Source organism: Clytia hemisphaerica, unplaced genomic scaffold, assembly GCF_902728285.1.
Source record: "Clytia hemisphaerica strain Z4C2 unplaced genomic scaffold, Clytia hemisphaerica genome assembly, whole genome shotgun sequence".
NCBI classification, from domain to species: Eukaryota; Metazoa; Cnidaria; class Hydrozoa; order Leptothecata; family Clytiidae; genus Clytia; species Clytia hemisphaerica.
In genome coordinates this window covers 3,168,696-3,189,460 of record NW_027103917.1, presented here as the reverse complement: position 1 = coordinate 3,189,460, position 20,765 = coordinate 3,168,696, and the positions used below count along the sequence as shown (strand labels likewise).

Sequence of the window (20,765 nt, the reverse complement as noted above, 5' to 3'; positions counted from 1 at the left end):
TGTAAAAGGGTTTTGTGTCTATGAGGGTTGAGACGATATACATTCATAATTTAAATCTGTAATCTATCAGACGATAGACATTCATGATTAATTTGTAAAGCAACCGCATAAATCAATCAAAGAATTTTGGATTATCGAACAAACTCAGACAACAATACACCAATTAACCCAAGCTGCGTGGAAAGGGGATTTGAGGTTATGAGGGTTGAGTGACGTCAAGTATTTCAAAAAACGAGACTAACAGCGATGTATTTATGTAGATACTAAGGATAACATAGACTGGAGTCGTTTATAAACCATGTTATATAGTAATATTGGTGTTTCATGATTATACGATAATTGTTACGAGATAGTATCAGAACAGATCAGAAGGATATTTTTGGCCAAAAAAAATGCTACTAAATAAGAAAATCCTGTTTAAACAAAGGCCTTAAATAGCACTACTACCTATCGTATGAAAAGGACATTAGACTGGAGTCATTTATAACCCATGTTATATAGTAATATGGGTGTTATATGATAATACGATAATTGTTACGAGATAGTATCAGAAGGATATTTTTTTGGATTTATTGTTAGTGTTCCATTCCCTGGTCTTATCGAAAGGCACGATTTGAAAAAAGAGGAAAAACCATATCGTAATAAATTTCAACTTTTAGTAAGGATTCGAGGAATGAGGCTAACCAAGAAAAAACTTTTTCTCTAAGTTAAAAATATTGAAGATCTCAACTATACTAAGTCTTGAGAAAAGTCTCCAATTGTTAGAATATTAGATATAACTGAAGAGATAGTATCAGAAGGATATTTTTGGCCAAAAAAAATGCTACTAAATAAGAAAATCCTGTTTAAAGGCCTTAAATAGCACTACTACCTATCGTATGAAAAGGACATTAGACTGGAGTGGTTTATAACCCATGTTATATAGTAATATGGGTGTTATATGATAAGACGATGTTTTACGAGATAGTATCGACGGATATTTTTTTGGGATTTATGTGTGTGTTCATTCCTGGTCTTATCGAAAGGCACGATTTGAAAAAAGAGGAAAAACCATATCGTAATAAATTTCAACTTTTAGTAAGGATTCGAGGAATGAGGCTAACCAAGAAAAAACTTTTTCTCTAAGTTAAAATATTGAAGATCCAACTATACTAAGTCTTTGAGAAAAGTCAAGTGTTAGACTGAGATATAACGAAGAGCGTATCAGAGGATATTTTTGCCAAAAAAAATGCTACTAAATAAGAAAATCCTGTTTAAAGGCCTTAAATAGCACTACTACCTATCGTATGAAAAGGACATTAGACTGGAGTCATTTATAACCCATGTTATATAGCAATATGGGTGTTATATGATAATACGATAATTGTTACGAGATAGTATCAGTTTGTCTCTTTCATTAACCTTTGCTTACTTTATACTTTGTCTGAATCTAAGTGTAACATATAATCATATCAAAAGGTACCTGTTTCGTCAACTGTGCGATTCGATTGGTCAAATGTTCTTTCACCAAGTTTTCATGATCACTCTCTGCCATATAACCCTATACAAAAAAATTGATAGAGATAAAGGCTAGGCTTAGCCTGTTAGCCGAAAACCGCTTTTTTATCGTAGTGCAATAACTTTCGAAAAACGCTTCAAAGTGTAACTGACCATAAAACAAAGAAAAAATTTGGTTTGTGGGAAGGTACTGGCTAGGCTAGGCTTGACCTAGGGAGGGTTTCAGGGGGTACCCAATTCAGTCATTCCAATAATTCTTTTCCCGTAAATTCCATCAAACCGTCTAAACGAACACTAAAATTCCGCAACCGAAAATTTTTTTGAAATTCGAAATTTCCGTCAAAAATCCCACAGGAATTTTAGATATCTTTTCCAAATTTCCGACCAATTTTCTGCTAAAGTCCGTTTTTCCGTCTCCGAGATTGGACCTAGTTTCCAAAATCCCTCCAAATTTTCCCGTCGAATTCCGCTCCTCCGCCAACCATGAACCCCTCCCCCAACCTCTAACAAATGAGTTTCTTATACAGAGTGTATCTATGGAGGCTTGTGATTCAGACTAGATAAAAGTATGTGATTTACGATATCGTAGTCGAGGGTGACATAAGGAATTTCCCCGGCAAATTTGAGCCGGGTTGTGATACAATTTTGAGTCAATTGACTAGATTTTTCCCGGACTAAAATTTTCCCCGGACGAGTGAATCCTGATTATGGTTTCCCCGATGAGGTATGGTGGAAATTATTACGCAATACACGGGTTTCGAATTAAATCTGGCGCGAGAGAAAAAATCAAGTAAATAAAAGGAGCGATAAGGGGAAATGCCTTATAAAAGGTTGATATATTTCCTTTCTTCTCTTTTGAAAGCCAGGTGTTCATTCAAAAGATGTTTTTCTATTTTAAATTCAATAAAAGAAATATGATTAAACGATTGACTTTTTATTTTAATGTTTTTTGTTTTCATAATGACCCATAAAGTCTGTCAAAATGGAAAAATGAGCTAAAATTGCTTGATACACGGCCAATTTTCGTTCTGTTTACTTGATATTTTTCGTGCAAATTTACATGGGATCAAAGCTAAAGCTAAGCAAAAATTTAATTCGAAACCCGTGTATTGTCGCTTCTTCTAAGATAAAAGACGGGTTCAACCAGATTTACTAGAGCATCAGCTCGAATTATAGTACTATTTTATCTTATTACTTACAGATTTCTCTTTTGAAAAAACTTCCATTGTTCCAAGCTAAAATGAGGAAAGGAAATTTGTTAAAAAATTAGGGCTATTCAAAAAGTGACTCATAAGATGATTTATTGTTAGTGTTCCATTCCCTGGTCTTATCGAAAGGCACGATTTGAAAAAAAGAGGAAAAACCATATCGTAATAAATTTCAACTTTTAGTAAGGATTCGAGGAATGAGGCTAACCAAGAAAAAATTTTTTCTCTAAGTTAAAAATATTGAAGATCTCAACTATACTAAGTCTTGAGAAAAGTCTCCAATTGTTAGAATATTAGATATAACTGAAACTTTTGTCTCAACTTCTTCAATCGGATTAATTTTTCGCGAGATTTAATTTCATGATTCAACAATCTCACATTATTTCGCGAATTTTATTTTCACGAAAGACAAAAATACGCAAAAATTAATCCCAATAAACTTCATTTACCGGTACTTGATGTATAGAAGCGTTGTCTTGTTGTATGGAGGAGGTTGTTGACGACGTACTTCGAGTCGCGTTCCGTGTTTTATCTGGTATGTCGTTGATCGTTGACTTAAAGACGATGAAAGAGTGGCTGAGAAGGGGTCATCAAGAGTTTGTTATAAAATTTGTTTTGAAATAGCTATCGTATTTCCTTTATTAACAGCCGCCCTCCTATAAGTGCCACTAAAGAGCGCTGCCCGCTAAAAAGTGCCGGACGCTTATCAGATGTACATAGGTTTACGAATAGTAATTTTTGACTTTTATACAGACCATTCATCCTTCCAGACTTCCAGTTTTTGCCATCTCATTTGGCGATAGATTATGGCCACTGACCTTTATATAGCCTGGACCAAGCTATATCCGCCATCTTTGATCAAAGTTTTTTTTGAAGGGGTACCCGTAAAGAAGCTATTGCAGTGTTTAAAATTAAAGTCAAACGGCGCTACATCATCGAAAGCATTCGAGGGAAAGTAAACCTATGGCGAGCACCTCACTAAAAACCGGGATTTTTCATCTCGTTTCTTAGTGAGTTCCACATTGATGATTTTTGAAAAATAGAAGCCTTTCAAGTGCTTTGACGCAAATTCGATTTTTTTGCTACTGCAGGAGTTTCGAAAGTAAACAATGACGTCCAAAAACCGAATCTTTAGAGCCCGACAACCCGGGCTCAAAACATCCGAAAAAGTCGCAAAGTGGAATAGACGTTAATTGCTTAGAAAAAACGCGGGTGACGTCTAGTATAGGCTAGTGGATCTAGCACTCTCAATGCATTTAGATCGCTATTGAGTAGTGTCGCCATTAGGGTACCACTTTCAAAAAACTCCAATCAAAGATTTTGCTAGGTCGAGATCGAGAAACTTGGTCCAGGGTATGTAAACGTCAGTGAATATGGCAGAAAGGATTAGTTTGAGAAACTGGAATAATCGCGTTTACCGCCTAATTGTCTTGGCTAGGCAGTCAACTGTAAGGTTGAGAAAAGAACAAATAAAAAAAGAAAATATTTTAAAATCACCAGATTTTCTTCGATTGCAATTTGAAGGGCTTCTGTTTTACATTTCTTCAATTCTTCTCCGAGAAGTGCTGTTTTCTAAAGAAATTAAAAAAGAGGAGCAATAATTAGTCAGTTATTAGAAGCATTTTTATTGGTTAAAATAGAATTGACATTTGATATTTCACAAATGACCTGGTTGTCTTTCAAGGGACTGGGTAGGGGGCGGGAAAGGATTTCATATATATATATATATGGAAGAGGAGAATATACTTGTACGTTTTCAATAGGCCTTTGCAAGAGTTATGTCACAACAATCCCGACCTCGTCTTGAACCACAGATTTATAAAGCCCGAGGTGCTAGATGTCGGGCTTTAAGCCATCACAGGCAAAAAAAAACGAATATCGGGAAAAATATTGTTGCTACTGTTTTCGAAAATCCGCAAAGCTTCTGATTGGTCAAACGCTTGAATTCTAGTGTAGTGACACGTGACCTAGGTAGGATTTCCTATCTAACCACGGCACACTTTTCACTTCAGCCGAAGCACGACATCTAGCCCTTCGGGCTTTTTAAATCTATGACTTGAACCCATTATCAAGCCTCCAACCATTCATAGTAGAATAATGCACCTCCAAAAATTCAGTCTGGGAAAAAGTTGTCTCTAAATTATTAGAAAAAACGAGGCCAAGTTATCCGTGATGTAATCAGTGGAAAAAGCCAAAATTATTGATTTCATGACACGATCAGTTTGTGAGGTGATTGGTAAAGAATTCCACATGGAAAAGTAAAGTTATTGATTCGTTTTTGATATAAGATAAACAATTACAAGTATTGGCGCAATATACCTTTCGTTCCTTTTCAAACTTCGCTTTTACCAATTGCGCTTCTAGCATCCAATGTTCTTTGTCCTATAAAGAAGCGAGCGATTTAAGGGAGCGATGACCGAGTGGTTAGAGCGCCAGCGCTTTAGACCAAAGGTTCGTGGTTCGAATTCCTGCTCCTTCCAATGTTCCTTTCAGTACATAAATAGCCGGACAGGCTAGTCGTGAGCCCACGAAAGCAATCGAAAGACTGTATAAAAGTCCTATTTGATTGGACTATCCAAGTAAAATATAAACTCTATCTATCTCTGTCCATATAAGCCCCGGTGAAGTGCATTCCCCTGTTTGTTAACTTGTTAAAGATTGAGGTAAACCAACCGCTTACGTACGATTTTCATGTTTTGTTAAACTACGTAACTTTCGCAATAATTCGAATCATTATGAAAGATCCATTACGCAAATCGAACGTTTGGAAATTACGTAGCTTAACCAAACATGAACAAGCTAGATGCTGAATGGACCTACCTGATGATGAAAGTTAGAAAGCAATGCGAGGAGAAAAATGAAAAAAATTAGTCAGAAAATATAGCGTTTAGCGAAAATGCCATAAATTCATCATTGATTGTTGATGGGATCAGCATCGAACGTTTGGAAATTACGTAGCTTAACCAAACATGAAAAAGCACAATTCATGACATGCACCATTGCCATGTCTTCTGACATTACATCACGGACCCAATAGCTGATTGGTTGTAAGTGACGTAAAATTGTCAATACGCCACTTTCAACCAATCAGCTGTTGGGTCCGTGGAAGACATTGCAATGGTGCATATCATCAATACAGACTAAGGTGAAGTTACAAAGAACTCCAACGTTTGGAATCAAACTGGAGTTTAAACCCAAGACACCAAAATTATCACGAAGCCGAGGCAAAATCTGATCGAGAAGGTTTGATTCCAGCTCCTCAGAAAAACAATTGTTTTATTGTACATCGTAAACAAGCCAAAAATTTACAAGAGCATCTTAGTTGAGTACCGGAGCTCGAGTGAAAAGTTTTTAATGTATTTACTTGCTCCAAACGGATAAGTGCTTCTTGAGTTGTAGCAGCCTAAGGAAAACAAGATGAATTATAATGATTATCACGCATTTGGATATATAGACTATACACTATAGACTATATACATTAAGGCTGAAATTTGGGGGAAGAATGAACATCGTAAGAACATGGCTAGCCTGAGAATTGAAACATTTAGCCAAATTTGCTCAAAATTATCTGAATTGAATTATCATGACTACCTCCTACCTTTTGCAAAACATACCCCTAAAACTTTTTACCATTTTGTTTATTTTCAAACCGGCTATAAAAGATTTTTAAAAAAGTGCTTTATCTCAAAATGTACTCGCCCGCACTCCTAACAATTCGCGGATTAATATAAATCCCACGAACTCACGTCTTTCGAGACCAGCGTCATAAAAACTTATTGCCCTCGTGTTGTATTATTACCTGTTCTTTAAGTGTATCATTATTGTCCGATGAAGCGATTAAACTTCGTGAATTTCGAACAGCTAAAGAATAGGGAACGGAGGAAGGTGCTGATTCCTGAAAAGGAGAAAAGTTTTAAATAAAACGATAGGTTGAGACCTTTTTCATAAATAACGTCACGAGCAACGCTTACCTCGTTTTCAAAATATTGCTATGGAAATAAATGATTCTCAGAAAAGTATATAAGAAGTTTACTCTAGCCATAAAAGTAACATTTAAAGACTCAATGGACTTAATCACCTTGGCAATGGCTTCAAAAAGAGGCAGTCATTGCACTCAAAATAATTTATAAAAAATGCCTATCATCGCAATTATGAAAGAAAACATTCGGCTAGCAACAGGAATTGTCGTTTTCATTCAGGGGATTGAGGAATCTATGATTTAAAATTAAATATGAGGAGCCTTCGGGTCGCCTCCAACTGCAGTCGTGACTTCCTACTTATAATTTTAAATGTGATTTAGATATGTGCAGTTTCTGTACCATAGATATCTTATACAAAACACTAGATAAGCTACTCTGTTCCGGCCTGTAACAAAATTGTGCACCATCTTTATTAGTTTATAAAAGACTAAAGTTCGTTGCCGGCATTGAACATCCAAGATAATTCTCTCGGATCTTCATTTCCCTCTATGTCATTTGATTGTTCTTAATGAACAGATTGCCGTCTACTCAGCAAAGACGGCGCATTATTTTGCTTCAACTGTCGTGGCTTGTGAAAGACAATAGCTCTATCTAGTGGTTTATATAAGATATCTGTGGTCTGTACCTGACTTATACTTTGCATGTAACTTGCTGCTTGTGTGAAGAAAATCTTCAATGGTTTTGTCAGGATCTGCCGAATAAAAAAAACGGGGTTTTAAATTCTTAAAATTTAAGAGCTTAAAAGTATAGTTTGATAATTTTTCATGAAATTCATTACAAATCCTTAAAAAATCTCGAGCAGATACAGATCTTTCCATGATGTTAAAAGAAACCCTTTATCTGGCTTTGATTTTCCAGAACAAGTCCGCTTTTATGACTTATTTTTAAGATGACATGGACCTTCAATATAAACAAAAATATACAGTGAATACAAACAAAAATAAAAATAACAAGCTGGATGCTGATTGGAACTAACTGATAATGAAAGTTATCCAAATGAGAGAACATAATAGACATTGATGGAAAAGATCCTGAAAAACGAATGAACGAACGAATTCACAGGACCTCCAGGTAGGTCCGAAAAACATTTCGAAAGGTTGGGCAGTATAAAAGAGTAAAAATTTCATACTCAGGAGGTCACCGGGGTATGAAAAGTGCATTTAACAGCCTGGTGATCAACTTACTTTTTTCCTGTGATATAGGTGAAATTGCCTGGAATTTGAAGAGGGAGCTCACGAAGGGTCACAAGAAATCTAATCAACAGGGTATATGGTTTTTACTTTTACGAAAAAAAAGCCCATTAAGTATTGGAAAAACTCTTCTACCTGACTGTCATCAGAAGGAAGGCCTTTCCGTTTGAAACCATGGAAACCCGTCATAAATTGAATGTTTTGTTGGAAAACACTCTTCAACTGTAAAAGGAAAAGAAATTTATCAGAATTGGAAAAGTCAGTAATACCCTCTCAGCATAAGACAATTAAAATTTCGCAACCCCGTCGTCAGGATCCTGCTACTAGACAAATAATTAATCGGCTATCTGTTTTCGATGCACAATCCCATAGACCTTTTGAAGAAGCGATATCATTTTGACTCTAAAAATTATTGACTCCAAAATCATTAAATAATCTTAGCAACCAATAAATATAAGAATCAAGCACTAAAAGAAATTGATACGCTATCAGGTAATCTTGACGATACGTTATGTTTTCGCCCTTTATTTTTGGAGCAAAAATGGTATCGCGTCCTACAAAAGCTCTGTTACAATATTTCAACAAGAGACAAAAGTGTGAAAATTCTGAATGAAATTAGTTAGTGAAGAAATCTACCTTTGTAGCCGTTGATGAAAGAGAATGTACAGTTGTCAGTAAACAATCATCTGTTGTCTTCAATCTCTGAGATAAAAGAAAACAAACATTGAATATACAGTCAACTCTCACTATAACTCTCACTTCTATAACTCGATTTCTTTCTATAATTCGAATTATAAGCATTTTATAGTCCTGAAGATGTCACAAGAGTAGCATAAAACTGCAAGTAGCAGAATAAACAAGTAATACTTTAATGGACCTACCTATTTATAAAACGAATAATTAGAATTTAATGGAAGTAATGTATAATTTTAAATTTCGATTTATATATCTATTGGAACGGAGAAAGCAATTAAGAAACGCATCGATGTTTAACGGTGAAAGAAAAATCATGAAAATCTGTCGAGTATAAGTTGAAAAAATGAAGGAAAACCGTTTTACGCCGGTTTTCGGCTGTTCCGGCGATTTTTAAGGAGTTCCGGATTCAAAGGATGATTTTTTTGGAAATCAAACGATGCTAAGTTTTGGGCATCATCATAAAGAACATTTTTCTGTAAAGAAACAATTAAATAAGTTGAAAAAATGTGACGGAAATGTGAAAAAAACGACGATTTCCGGCACATTTCCGGTTCTACAGACCGGAAAAAAATTTTTTTCGGCAAACGGTTTTCGACACCTTTTCGGCAGTACTAATGTGCATCTATGTGCAAAAAATCGCAAAAACTAATGATAAAATCTCGAGAAAATCTCAAAAAACCGCTTTTTTCGGGACATTTCCGGTTCTACCGGCCGGAAAAATTTTTTTTTCGAAAATTGGGCTCTGTCACATTTTGGGCATTGCCATTTTACATCATTGTGCAAAAAATCATGAAAATCTGTCGAGTATAAGTTGAAAAAATGAAGGAAAACCGTTTTACGCCGGTTTTCGGCTGTTCCGGCGATTTTTAAGGAGTTCCGGATTCAAAGGATGATTTTTTTGGAAATCAAACGATGCTAAGTTTTGGGCATCATCATAAAGAACATTTTTCTGTAAAGAAACAATTAAATAAGTTGAAAAAATGTGACGGAAATGTGAAAAAACGACGATTTCCGGCACATTTCCGGTTCTACAGACCGGAAAAAAAATTTTTTCGGCAAACAGTTTTCGACACCTTTTCGGCAGTACTAATGTGCATCTATGTGCAAAAAATCGCAAAAAACTAATGATAAAATCTCGAGAAAATCTCGAAAAACCGCCTTTTTCGGGACATTTCCGGTTCTACCGGCCGGAAAAATTTTTTTTTCGAAAATCGGGCTCCGTCACATTCGAGGGTTTATAGTAATGCACCTTTGTGCAAAAAATCAGAAAAATTGAATGAGCCAATCTCGAGAAAAGTTGGTAACTAACGAACGAACGAACGAACTAACTAACTAACGAACACGGGTTAATTTATAGGACCTCCACCCCACCGGGGTAGGTCCAAAAAGTATTTTCTTCTTGACTGACATCGCTCTACTTATGTATCGAGCAATGTAAAAGACTGAAGAATTACAGTAATTCTATAAGTACTTACAGATTCAAATTATCGGTCCCGTCACTCTAAAAATACTGTATAACATTTGGAGAAGGGGTACTGTCTCAAAATAATTAAATCTTCATAAATAAATAAATCTTCATAAATAAATGACTGGTTAAGTATTTTAATCTTGTCATTAAAATTATCAATAAAATAAACAAATGTTACGTCAGTATAAGTTGGAAGGTTGTGCTCTTCTTTTGATTTGATCACATACAGTTCATAGATAGCTAAAATGAAGATGAAAAAAGTGTGATATTTCCAACAGTAGTTTAATTAGCCCATTAAGTGGTATCTTTGATTTGGTTGGTCGTTAACCAGTAATAAAACAATTTTATTACCTTTTCTAAAGAACGCGTCATTTTTATTACTTCAAATGACCAATTATTAAAGTTTCTTGTAAAAACTCTATCTCATCTGGATTTTTTTCGGTCCTGTACAGGTCTGGAATCGCATCCCATACCACCCTGTACTTTTACCCTACCAGAATTAAAAACCCAAGTCGAGATACGCATTTTTTAAGTTGGAGTTTTTTTAACAGAGTGATGGCTTTTAATGGGTTAAGAACAGGGGGATTCAGGTGGATCGTTCAAAGATCCATGTTGGTTCTACTTTCAAAAATCAAAATTAAATAAGGGAAGGAGGGAGGGGGCAAAAACTTTTTTAAAGGAAAAGAATCCTGAAGAATGAGAAGAATTTCATACCGTGGAAGCAACCACATAAAACATTGAGGATATTGGCGATGTTTTCGACGCATTTTGTGAAAGACGATTCTTGTAGATCTATAAGAAATTGATTTCATGTTGCTTTCAATAACAAGATAAGATACCGTATTTCTTCGAATATTCGCTCCAGACACGTTTATTAAATTTTGTTGGTTCTTAGGCTAGGGGCGTTTATTCAAGGAGGGCGTTTAAAAGAAGAATGATTTAGAACGCACTGTGGCTTAATTAGGCTTAATGCCCAAGTGCATCGAAGATGCCAGTACAACTGTCCACGGGTGATATTGGTTCGAAATTTTATTCTTTTCAGTGCAAATTCAGTTCATAAATTGTATGGAGTAGGATGACCTCCCATTGACAGGGATACAAGTCCACAAAGAATACCCTGCTGACATTTTAATGAGATGAACTCACTTACTTAAATTTGAAATGATGGAGAGATAATTGACCAGTCTGGTGAAAAGAGACACAATCTTCTTCTCTTCCTTCAGCAAATTGTTATTTGTTTTCTCCAAGTTTTCTGACCACATTGAAGATTGACACTCTTCATTTACACTGCAAAAGTTTAAAAAAAAACGAAGCGTAAGTTGGTCTAATGCGGACAACCCCCTCCCAATTTCTTCAACCTTCTTTAGGGATAGAAAAAAAAAGAAGGTCAGAATCACTGATAGAAAAACCGGGTTTCGGGTTTCGAAGGGAAGACACTAGACCAGGACTAGACTTGTAAGCTATCAGAAGCTATCATGAAAGTGTGTTCAGTTTTAGAGCTAACTAGCCCACGATGTTGTTTTTTGTTTAACGTCAGATTTTTGCTCGCTCAGAACATTTATCATCCAATGTCAACCAGAATGAATACAAGAGTGCAGGTTAGCTCTAAAACTGGACACACTTCCTATTATAGGATTTAAGCTTGATCCAGTCAAGTAGTCAGACGTAATCCCATTCAGTATTGTAAGTTTGGCCTAATACCAACAATATAGTTAAAAGAACGACAAATTATGCATGCGTGTTTAACCATATCGTCGTTTTTTATGACATTTTTTGTTCTTTTTGTCTATTTTTAGCAAATGTAGGATTCTTTAGAATCCAATTTCTTTTTCTAATTTCATGTGTATCAAAAATCATTACCTCAATACCCGGTATGGCAAAAGCTTTTCTAAATATTTGACGTAGGACTTGAGATCACTGACGAAGCTTCCATAGCTCGGTAGAGTGCTCTAGGAGAGAAAGAAATAATGAGTGAAAACTAGAGGGATAATGTTATACTATAAATAACAAGTTAAAAATCATCTGGATTCAGTTTGTAAGTCGATTAAATAAGTTTTAAATTGCTACTAGTCTATACTACTAGTTATCAAAGAAGCTCTGTTGACTGAGCCAGGATTGATCGATTCTATCCCCTTTTGTGGAGATGGAGCACCAAACTATCAGCTTCTTGTTCATTACTAGATAGACCAGATCACTCAATCTAAGCTTCACATTCACTGAGTTGGCAGCAGCCATGGATCTATCCCACGACCCCATGATTTGCTAATATTAATGTTGATGTATATATTTCTTTAAAGTCGAAAAATGTGTACAAATCTGTACTAGCTTCAAAGCTAAATAGAGTTCGACTGCCTATTTATAAAATGAATCATTCATCATCATCTGTAGACCGTAGGCCAAAAAATAAAATAAAATTGAAACAAGAACATACCAACGAGATGAAGACTTCTTGCTTTGCTTGGTCAAGAAGCTCTGTTAAACTGTGCTGAACTTTTCGCGAGTAAGTAGCATTTTGCAGGAGGTATGAAGAGAACTAAAATATGAAAAAATTCAAGTCAAGATAGGTTGGTTATGTTATGCACCTAAGCTCTTTTGTAAGTTAAATTCTACACGACCTCTACTTATCTTCATGAAAGGCGGTATACATCTACAGACATCTGAGATACACCATTAAAATGCAATGACTTGTTCTGAAGTCACTGTAACAATTTCTTTCAACTTTGCCCCAGCAAAAACGATTAGTGGGTGACTTACAGCAGAAGGATAAGGAAAAGAAGAAATTTGACTATCTAGGAAATACTGAGCAAATACCTCCTCTGTTCGAAAAATCGCGAAATTTACAACATTTACTGTCGCGAATTTGACGAAAAAATCTTTTTCGCGAGCATAAACTTTTGCGAATCAAGACGTAAAAATGAAAATTTTCACATGAAAAAATGGACAATTACTTCTTTAAAAGGCTTGGAACTTTTGCCTTTTTAATCATTAGGCTTTAACAGGCTAGAAAGGGCCATAAAATGTTTATTCAAAGTTTGAAGTTTTACAGATTTTCTATTTTTTTCGCGAGCACAAACTTTTGCGAATGGCCCCTCCAAGAATTTTAAGACATTTTATATGTTCGCGAAAAGGGCCAAAATTCGCAAAAGTTTCTACTCGCGAAAGTTTGTGCACCTAAAGTAACCCCTTGAAAACAATGTAGCTAATGTAATTATACCTTTGTGTTAGATGCTGATGCTTTTTCATGCATGATGTCCAATGAATATACTTTCAACCTCTATAATACAAGTCAATTCATTGAGAGTTGTTTATTCCTATGAGGCTAAAACATTGTAGTCATCATGTGTCATGGTTTATCTCTAGACCCTTAAAAGATGATTTGGTGACCTTAACCAAAAGTAATTAGATTGGTGCTTGAGTGTTTTTTTTTTAATTTGTGAATATATATCATGTGACCTGTTATTACAGTGTTACACCTCTGTGTGACTCATTTTATCACACCTGTTTTGGTCTGAAAAACTGAGTTTCAATGCAGTTCTATTAATGTCGCCCACCATGGTTGGATGTTGAAGAAAATTTTTGCCCTTCTAAATGTTCTTAATAAGTGTTTTCATGCATCATAATAGCCTAAAGATTCTAACTTGATTATGAAAAAAAACTTGCTTACTTGTCAGACTCATCGCAATACATTGAGTTGATTTTCCTCAAGTTTTGATACCCTCATTTCATTTTACTTTGCATTATTTAACTTTCAGCCTGTTTCAGCTTTATTTCCCTTCACAAGATATTGTGAGTATAAAAAATCAATTTGAGATTGAGTTGTTTCAACCGAGTAATAGCGAGGTTAGTATACCAGGATAATCACGACGACGGACGAAAAATGTAATAGGCTAGTGGAGATACGAAATTTGATTGGTTGAGCTCACTAGCCTGTTAAATTTTCCTTCGTCGTCGTGATTTTACTGATTTACTTAACCTCGTTGATGGCAGTGCTTGAAAAATGCTGGGCTAACTTAAGCTTAAGAAAAGAAACCTGTTCAAGATAGGTGTGGTAATCTGACAGCCCAGCCATCAAAACAATAGTTTGATTGCAAGTTGACTCAATGAAGTTTTGTGCTGTGTGCTGAAATGAGAAATTATTACAGTGTTATATCTTTTAACAAGCAATGACACAAGCTAACTAATCATTTTCATTGAAAAAAAATTCACTTGCATTATATTTCGAAAATGACAAAATTTTTATAATTTTCTCTCTACGGCATATTAATGATAAAAGGCAAAACAAAAAACATTGCTTTATAATTTTCAAAAAACAGTCCTTAAAAGCTTGAAATATTGAGGGATTCAATGTGCAATTCTGACCAAACTTGCTCAATTTTCTTCTTGTTGAAAGTAGTTCACCAAGGGTGAAATCAACAATACAGCAAAAAAATTGTAATGAAATTAGCAAGCACAAAAATACAGTATACCTGGTGGTTGCGATCACATACTGGAATATTCAATTTGTTCAACATTGTGTTTTCTAACAAAGATAATATGTAAAATAAGACTATGGCGTAACAGAAAATAAATTGAATTTCAAAGCCATTAGGTGTTACACCAAAAACAATAAATATCAAACTACCCCACTTATTATTTTGACAACAGTTTTTGTGTTGAAATTAACTGAAGTATATATCAACTGCAAATCAACTATAAAAGGCGCCCTAAGAAAATGCCTAGTGAAAATAAAACCATTACCGTGAAAATAACGAGTCAGACCCAAGGATTTGACTTTATGGTTACCTGTGTCTATGAAAGGAACTTTCTCCTGCATCAGTTTGGTTGTTTTGTCTGGGAAGAATAGAAATGGTTTCATTAAATTATAAAAATATTTGTAAGTTTCTACTTAGTTTCTAAAATTGGGTGATCAGAATGAATTTCTATACTTCTACAAAATATATTATACCGGGTGTGCCACAAAAAAGTTTCTCTCTTTGAAACTAATTTTCTCGAAATCTAAAAATTTCAAAAGAACCATTCCTATTTCATTGGAAAGAAGAAAGATAGACTAAAAATTTGATGGGTCATTTATTAAATTCGGTTCATTAGATCAAAAGTTATATCCAATTGAATAAAAATGTTACTTTCAGAAAGTGCTCGAAAACGTTAAAAATCGATCTATCAAATTTTTACTTTAAATTTGGCAATCGCAATAGCCTTTACACGATTAAGAGCATTTTTCATTAACTAAACATATAAATTTTGAAACTGAAGGGTCGAAAGGGTTCAAAATCTTCATCAAAATTAATTTGATTTAGTTTTACCAAAATTTTCCTCAGATTTTTGGTTCTAGACTGGATTAAGTCTATGTAAGGCTGAATCTACCTCGAAACCCATATTTGATGTATTTTTATGAATTCTACCAGATTTCTTGGCCTTTTTCGACGAATTTTCTTCCTTTCATTGAAATTCAACCTTCCTTTGAATAACAAAAGGTCATTTAGACAGCTAATTATCATTTTTAATGACTGAAACAAAAATACTGATATATCATGTAATTATGCTTCTGAATAATTTGATAGGTCGATTTTTAACGTTTTTGAGCACCTTTCCAAAAGTAACTTTTTTATTCAATTGAGCATAACTTTTGATCTAATGAATCGAATTCAATAAATGACCCATCAAAATTTGAGTTCATTTTTCTTCTTTCCAATAAAATAGGAATGGTTCCTTTAAAATTTTTAAATTTCGAGAAAATTACTTTTAAAGAGTGAAACTTTTTTGTGGCGCACCCGGTATCAATATGTGACTTTCAAGATTTTAACATCTAAACATTGAAGACATTAGATGATAATCTTAAAGATATGACATATAAAAGATCAATTATACTGAAGGCCAGTCTCCACTTGTGCGCGCTTCAATCGCACTTTTTCGAGCAAAGCTTCCACGCTGTTGGTCAAAAGAAAAATGAGGCAACTCCATTGGCGCGATCTGACGTAACGGTTAAAAAAAGTTGAAATGTGTTCAAATTTTTTCCAACCACGTGCTACATTTTTATGGCGTAACCTTTTAAGCAAAAAGGATTGAAGCCAAAAGATGTGATCGCAACCCGCGCAAGTGGAGACCGGTCTTAACAATTCAATATATAATAAATACCTAATTTTGAGCGCAGTTCTTGGTGAGCTTCTTTCAATTGTTGTTGACTATAAATAAAAGATATCATATCAAGAAAAACAAAGTTTAACTTCCACAGATTTCTTCTTTCAAAACGTTAAATGAAAGAGAATTAATTTTAGGGCTTATCTTTCATGAAAATTGTACAGCTGCAACTGACTTCATATTTCATACACAAGGGCTTTCTCTTATTACCAGATTTTTACTTTTGGATAAATGAAAAAAAAGAAGCTATTTTTATGAAAACCAGGACCCACTTATTTGAATCTTAAATGTGAAGGGACCAAAACTAGAGCACCCCATGGTGCATCATGGTTAGTCCTAGAGAAATTTTAACCCTTTGATGCTTTGACCCTGCTTTATTTCAAAAACCTTTTTTCTTTCAAAAAAGCATTGGCTGGTGCGAACTTGATAATTAAATACTTCAATGAACCCAGATGAACCTACTATTTATCAGACATGATATGAGCGAATTTGAGATCCTCCTCCAACTTATGAACTTTGGCGTTCAGCATAATCTGTTCTTCTTTCATGCGTTCAATGATGGCAGCATTTTTAGAATTACAATCTTCAATTTGTTTCTCATAACTATCTTTGTTTCGTTCCAGGACTTCTAAACGTGCTTCCAGATGGTTGACAGTGTTTTGATTATCTGTTTGAGCCTCTTGGAGTTGTTTATGAAGGCTCTCGTTTTCTGCAATCTTGAGTTGTAACTCTTGCTGGTGGATGAAGCTGATGCTACTTGTTTGAGGATTTGACTGAAAAAAAATCAACAAAATTTAAAGCAAAAGAGTTAAGTTACAAAGAATATACAAGTAGAATGAAAAATAGACCCCCAGATATTCACCCGATGAACAAGTGTGCCTAATTTCAACCAAATCCGACCATTTTGGAAGCCTGTAAGCTACTCCAAAGCTTTAGCCTCGTTTTGGCAAAAAACTCGTCCCATGAATCAAAAAAATCAAAATTTTTGAAAAATGCAAAACGCACCCCCAGATATTCACCCAAGGAACAAGTGTGCAAAATTTCAGCCAAATCGAACAATTTTTAAAGTCTCCAGGCTACCCTAAAGTTTTTGTGACAGACAGACACACAGACACAGACACACACAACAGACATTGTCAGATTGTAGCTCAACTGAAGTTGAGAATAAATATGAAGATTTTGTCTGCTAATAGTTTCCTAACAAAAACCTTTCGTGTGATCAACTTCTATAACATGGAGAATGAATTTTCTTTTGTAAGATAGTTAAATAGGGCAAAATTACTGTGAGTACAAAGCTACAAAAAAAATTAAAAACCATATTAGTTTCATTGTATGAGGCGGGAAATTGGCTTATAAATATTTCACTCATCCAACATAAAAATAATTGTTGCTGCAGGTCACTGTAAAAACACAACAGTCCTGGTAATGAAGAGAAAACCTTGCATAGGCCACATTTGAATTCACAGCACTCACACCAAACTATAAAATGACCTGTACTAAAAAAGCCATAAAATGTTCAATAAATACCTTGGAAGGTTTGGTGCCTTTCCTTTCATAATCATCCAACTCATTTTGCAGAATTTCTACACGTTTGGAAAGCTAAAAAGAGGTTGAAATTTGTACATGATGAAATAAAGTCAGGGTATTTTCTTCAAATAACAGCTTCAATAGTGTTAAGCTCACCTTCAATTAGCATTTAAAGAATCAAAAAGGCAATTATTATGATAATATAAAAGTTTGAATAGAAAGTTATTGTCTTTAGGAAGAGCAGAAATCCAGCTACCTGTGAATTACGAAACTGCAAACTATCAATATCTTGTTCATATTTTCTTGTTGTCTGATCCTTCTGTTTCAAGGCATCCTGTGATAAGAAAAATGAAGAGAAACTTAGTTTTAGTGAACAGAATAAGTTTATTCTCAATTTTTTGAAATTTTCAGGCTTAGCAAAACGTTCAGACATTCAGATAGAATCTGTTTCCAGTTTTTAATTTTCAGATTTGTTTGTCTCATATTATTTAAAGTACATTATTATTCATAAAGTCCTTTCAGTTTTTCACAATAAAGTATGAGAAAGACAGGTCACTTGCTCTTCTATATTGACCTCAAGCTTTTTTTTTTTGTTTACAGTATTCAAATTCCAACCAGAGTTCAAATGAAAATTAAACCCCATAATGAATAGTGACTATTTAAAATCATCTTACTATTTCAATTTATTTAAAGATGCAGCAGAGATTATTGCCAATATAAGCACTTTTTTGCTTAAGATTAATGGGCTAATCTAAAGTTGATTTGAGCGTATCTAGAGGTTATCATTCATGATGTAAAAGTTTGGTTTATACCTGCAAAACTTTATTTGATGTTTGCTCATCAACCACACCCTTTTTCAAAACAGTGATTTGCGCTCTTGCCTGAAAAAATATACAATAGAAATGCCATATAATCAAAGTTATTATGAAGTCTCTTTCTGAAATTAGGATTACTCTGTAATATACCTGAAAAAAACTGCCTGGAAAATTTTAAATAGATGGATTATATGAAAAAATATACATCAAAATAAACTTGATAAATAATTTAGGTAATATAATTAATCTAGAACTAAAACGAATAATTACCTTTTGGTATTCCTGCCCAAGTCTTTGGTATTTCGATGTTAGATCTTCTGTTGAACTCATCTTGTTTTTATTCTAATCTAAGGTGAGACCAACTTGATTAGTTGCTTTACAGGCCCTTATTAACAGAAAAAAGCCCATTCTGAGGATAACTCTTTTTTTTTTTTAATAGTTCCCAACTAATTAAACAGAGCCTGGGTTGATTATTTTGCTTTGAACTGAATTCAAACTCAATATTTAAGGTAGAAAACAGTAGCAGCTCAAAACCATGGAAATTTGTCTGAATCCCTAATCCCTAATTGTGAATCCCTAATCCTTAATTCTGAATACCTAACCAAGTTATTTAAACACGGATAGACCCCACCCCCCTAGCCTGCCCGCCCTGGCTGACCTGGAGGAGGGGACGGGGGATATCAGTCCGGTGAGCGATAAAACGCTATCAAGAAAAAAGTCTGACGGAACTCAAATACTTTTCACTTTTTGACAACAGACAAAAACACTGAACAGTCTGTTGCGTCAACAGGACAGGATAGGAGGCCAGTTTGCAGGGAAAGCGTATGCAGTTGGGTGTTTAAGATATAAACTGCAGTTATTGCTCTTTTTGGCAATTATTGCCGAAATTATTGCCGAAAACGGCAATTTTTTCAACGATGAAATGCTGAATCAGCAGAAAAATAAAAAAGTAAATACATGAAAATTGCTGTTTTCGGCAATTATTTTTGCCAATTATTGCTGTTTTTGGAAATAAAAGTTGATTTTATCATTGAACACGTGGTATTTGACACCCTCGCGATAAGTAGACCCACTGTGCCTCGTTTAGTTTTGTTTTCAACTGGTTTTTGTTGGAAATGCAGATAGCAGAATTGGGAGCAAAATCAAGTCATATGTAAACAAATTTACAACGGGGGGTTTTGTTATCACTTTCTGGCTGTGTTTCGGCATCAATGCAGGATCTTTTAACATATTATTTTAGAACTTTTCATGTTATTGAGCAATGAAAAATTGAAAAAATCACTTTTAAAAATCCAAAAAACCTTTTTCTCTATGCAATTTTACGATTTTCAAACAACTCTGACATCTTTGCCCTTAAAAGGACAACACATTTTGCTGATTCAGCATTTCATCGTTGAAAAAATTGCCGTTTTTATCTTAAACACCCAACTGGTATGGCAAGGCTGCACTTGCGGAAAAATTCTGAAATACCGAGTTCCGCACTGGAAGAACGCACCTGATAAATTTTGGGTCGGACAAGGTGCACCTATACCTTGGAAATTCTCCCAAAAAGGCAAAAAATGCTAAAATTAGCTGCAGGGAAAAAATAGCTATGTTCTTGTGTGGTTCTTGAGGTTAAAAAACCATCTGAACTTGCACCTGAAACCAGACGTAATTAATCGAACTAATCGAACGGTATTTTTAATTGAGCTTTGTCAAACTTAATCGAACTTTGTTGGCCGATTAATATTCGACTAAGTTCGGTTGTCGAACTTTAATCGAATACTCACAAATTTCTCAAAATACAAAGTTCGATTAAGTTTGATTACTGAAATCGAACTTAATCGAACTTTTTTTAAAGGGACGTGGACAGTTCGATTAGTTTGATTACATTAATCGAACTTAATCAAACTAATTGAACTTAATCGAACTTTGTTAAGTTTAATCAAACAAAAATTTGAGAAAACCCGAGCAACTGAAGGCCGCTCCACTTGCGCGTAATTCATTCGCACTTTTTGCCGGCCATTGACGACACTTTGAGGAACTTTGAAGCACCCTCGCTGGTGCAGGCGAGTACCCTCACACCCCCCTGACCAGTGGGCACCGATCGAACTCCCCGAAACCCAGGCCGGGACCACCAGGGGCCATCCACAGTGGTACCAGGTGGTACCCAAAGGAGGTAATTTTTTCCAATTTACCAATTTTCGCCAATTTTCAAGTCTTTCCAAGCCTTTTAAAGGCTTTGGAGCACTAATGGAGGGTGCTGG

The 20,765-nt window shown here is 34.8% G+C and overlaps 2 protein-coding genes across 3 annotated transcripts in view; one reads left to right on the top strand and one right to left on the bottom strand.

The window, feature by feature from the left end:
* Positions 1-20,765, top strand: part of LOC136809494 (prolyl 3-hydroxylase OGFOD1-like) — a 629,446-nt gene that overhangs the window by 409,120 nt on the left and 199,561 nt on the right. The gene's annotated exons all lie outside the window — the stretch shown is intronic.
* Positions 1-20,765, bottom strand: part of LOC136809490 (protein phosphatase 1 regulatory subunit 21-like) — a 41,708-nt gene that overhangs the window by 8,466 nt on the left and 12,477 nt on the right. For both annotated transcript variants that reach the window (XM_067066029.1, XM_067066028.1), the window contains exons 2-26: positions 18,790-18,866; positions 18,517-18,585; positions 17,961-18,038; positions 17,705-17,776; positions 16,640-16,950; positions 16,175-16,221; positions 14,822-14,869; positions 14,506-14,558; positions 14,070-14,159; positions 13,254-13,313; positions 12,471-12,572; positions 11,900-11,988; positions 11,190-11,326; positions 10,754-10,831; positions 10,218-10,279; positions 8,512-8,577; positions 8,011-8,097; positions 7,311-7,376; positions 6,505-6,600; positions 6,070-6,108; positions 5,025-5,087; positions 4,203-4,277; positions 3,155-3,259; positions 2,697-2,732; positions 1,463-1,540 (exon numbers count right to left, since the gene is read on the bottom strand). In XM_067066029.1, coding sequence (XP_066922130.1) covers positions 1,463-1,540; positions 2,697-2,732; positions 3,155-3,259; positions 4,203-4,277; positions 5,025-5,087; positions 6,070-6,108; positions 6,505-6,600; positions 7,311-7,376; positions 8,011-8,097; positions 8,512-8,577; positions 10,218-10,279; positions 10,754-10,831; positions 11,190-11,326; positions 11,900-11,988; positions 12,471-12,572; positions 13,254-13,313; positions 14,070-14,159; positions 14,506-14,558; positions 14,822-14,869; positions 16,175-16,221; positions 16,640-16,950; positions 17,705-17,776; positions 17,961-18,038; positions 18,517-18,585; positions 18,790-18,849 — 2,067 coding nt within the window. In that variant the 5' untranslated portion in view covers positions 18,850-18,866. The remainder of the gene's footprint in view (positions 1-1,462; positions 1,541-2,696; positions 2,733-3,154; positions 3,260-4,202; positions 4,278-5,024; positions 5,088-6,069; positions 6,109-6,504; positions 6,601-7,310; positions 7,377-8,010; positions 8,098-8,511; positions 8,578-10,217; positions 10,280-10,753; positions 10,832-11,189; positions 11,327-11,899; positions 11,989-12,470; positions 12,573-13,253; positions 13,314-14,069; positions 14,160-14,505; positions 14,559-14,821; positions 14,870-16,174; positions 16,222-16,639; positions 16,951-17,704; positions 17,777-17,960; positions 18,039-18,516; positions 18,586-18,789; positions 18,867-20,765) is intronic.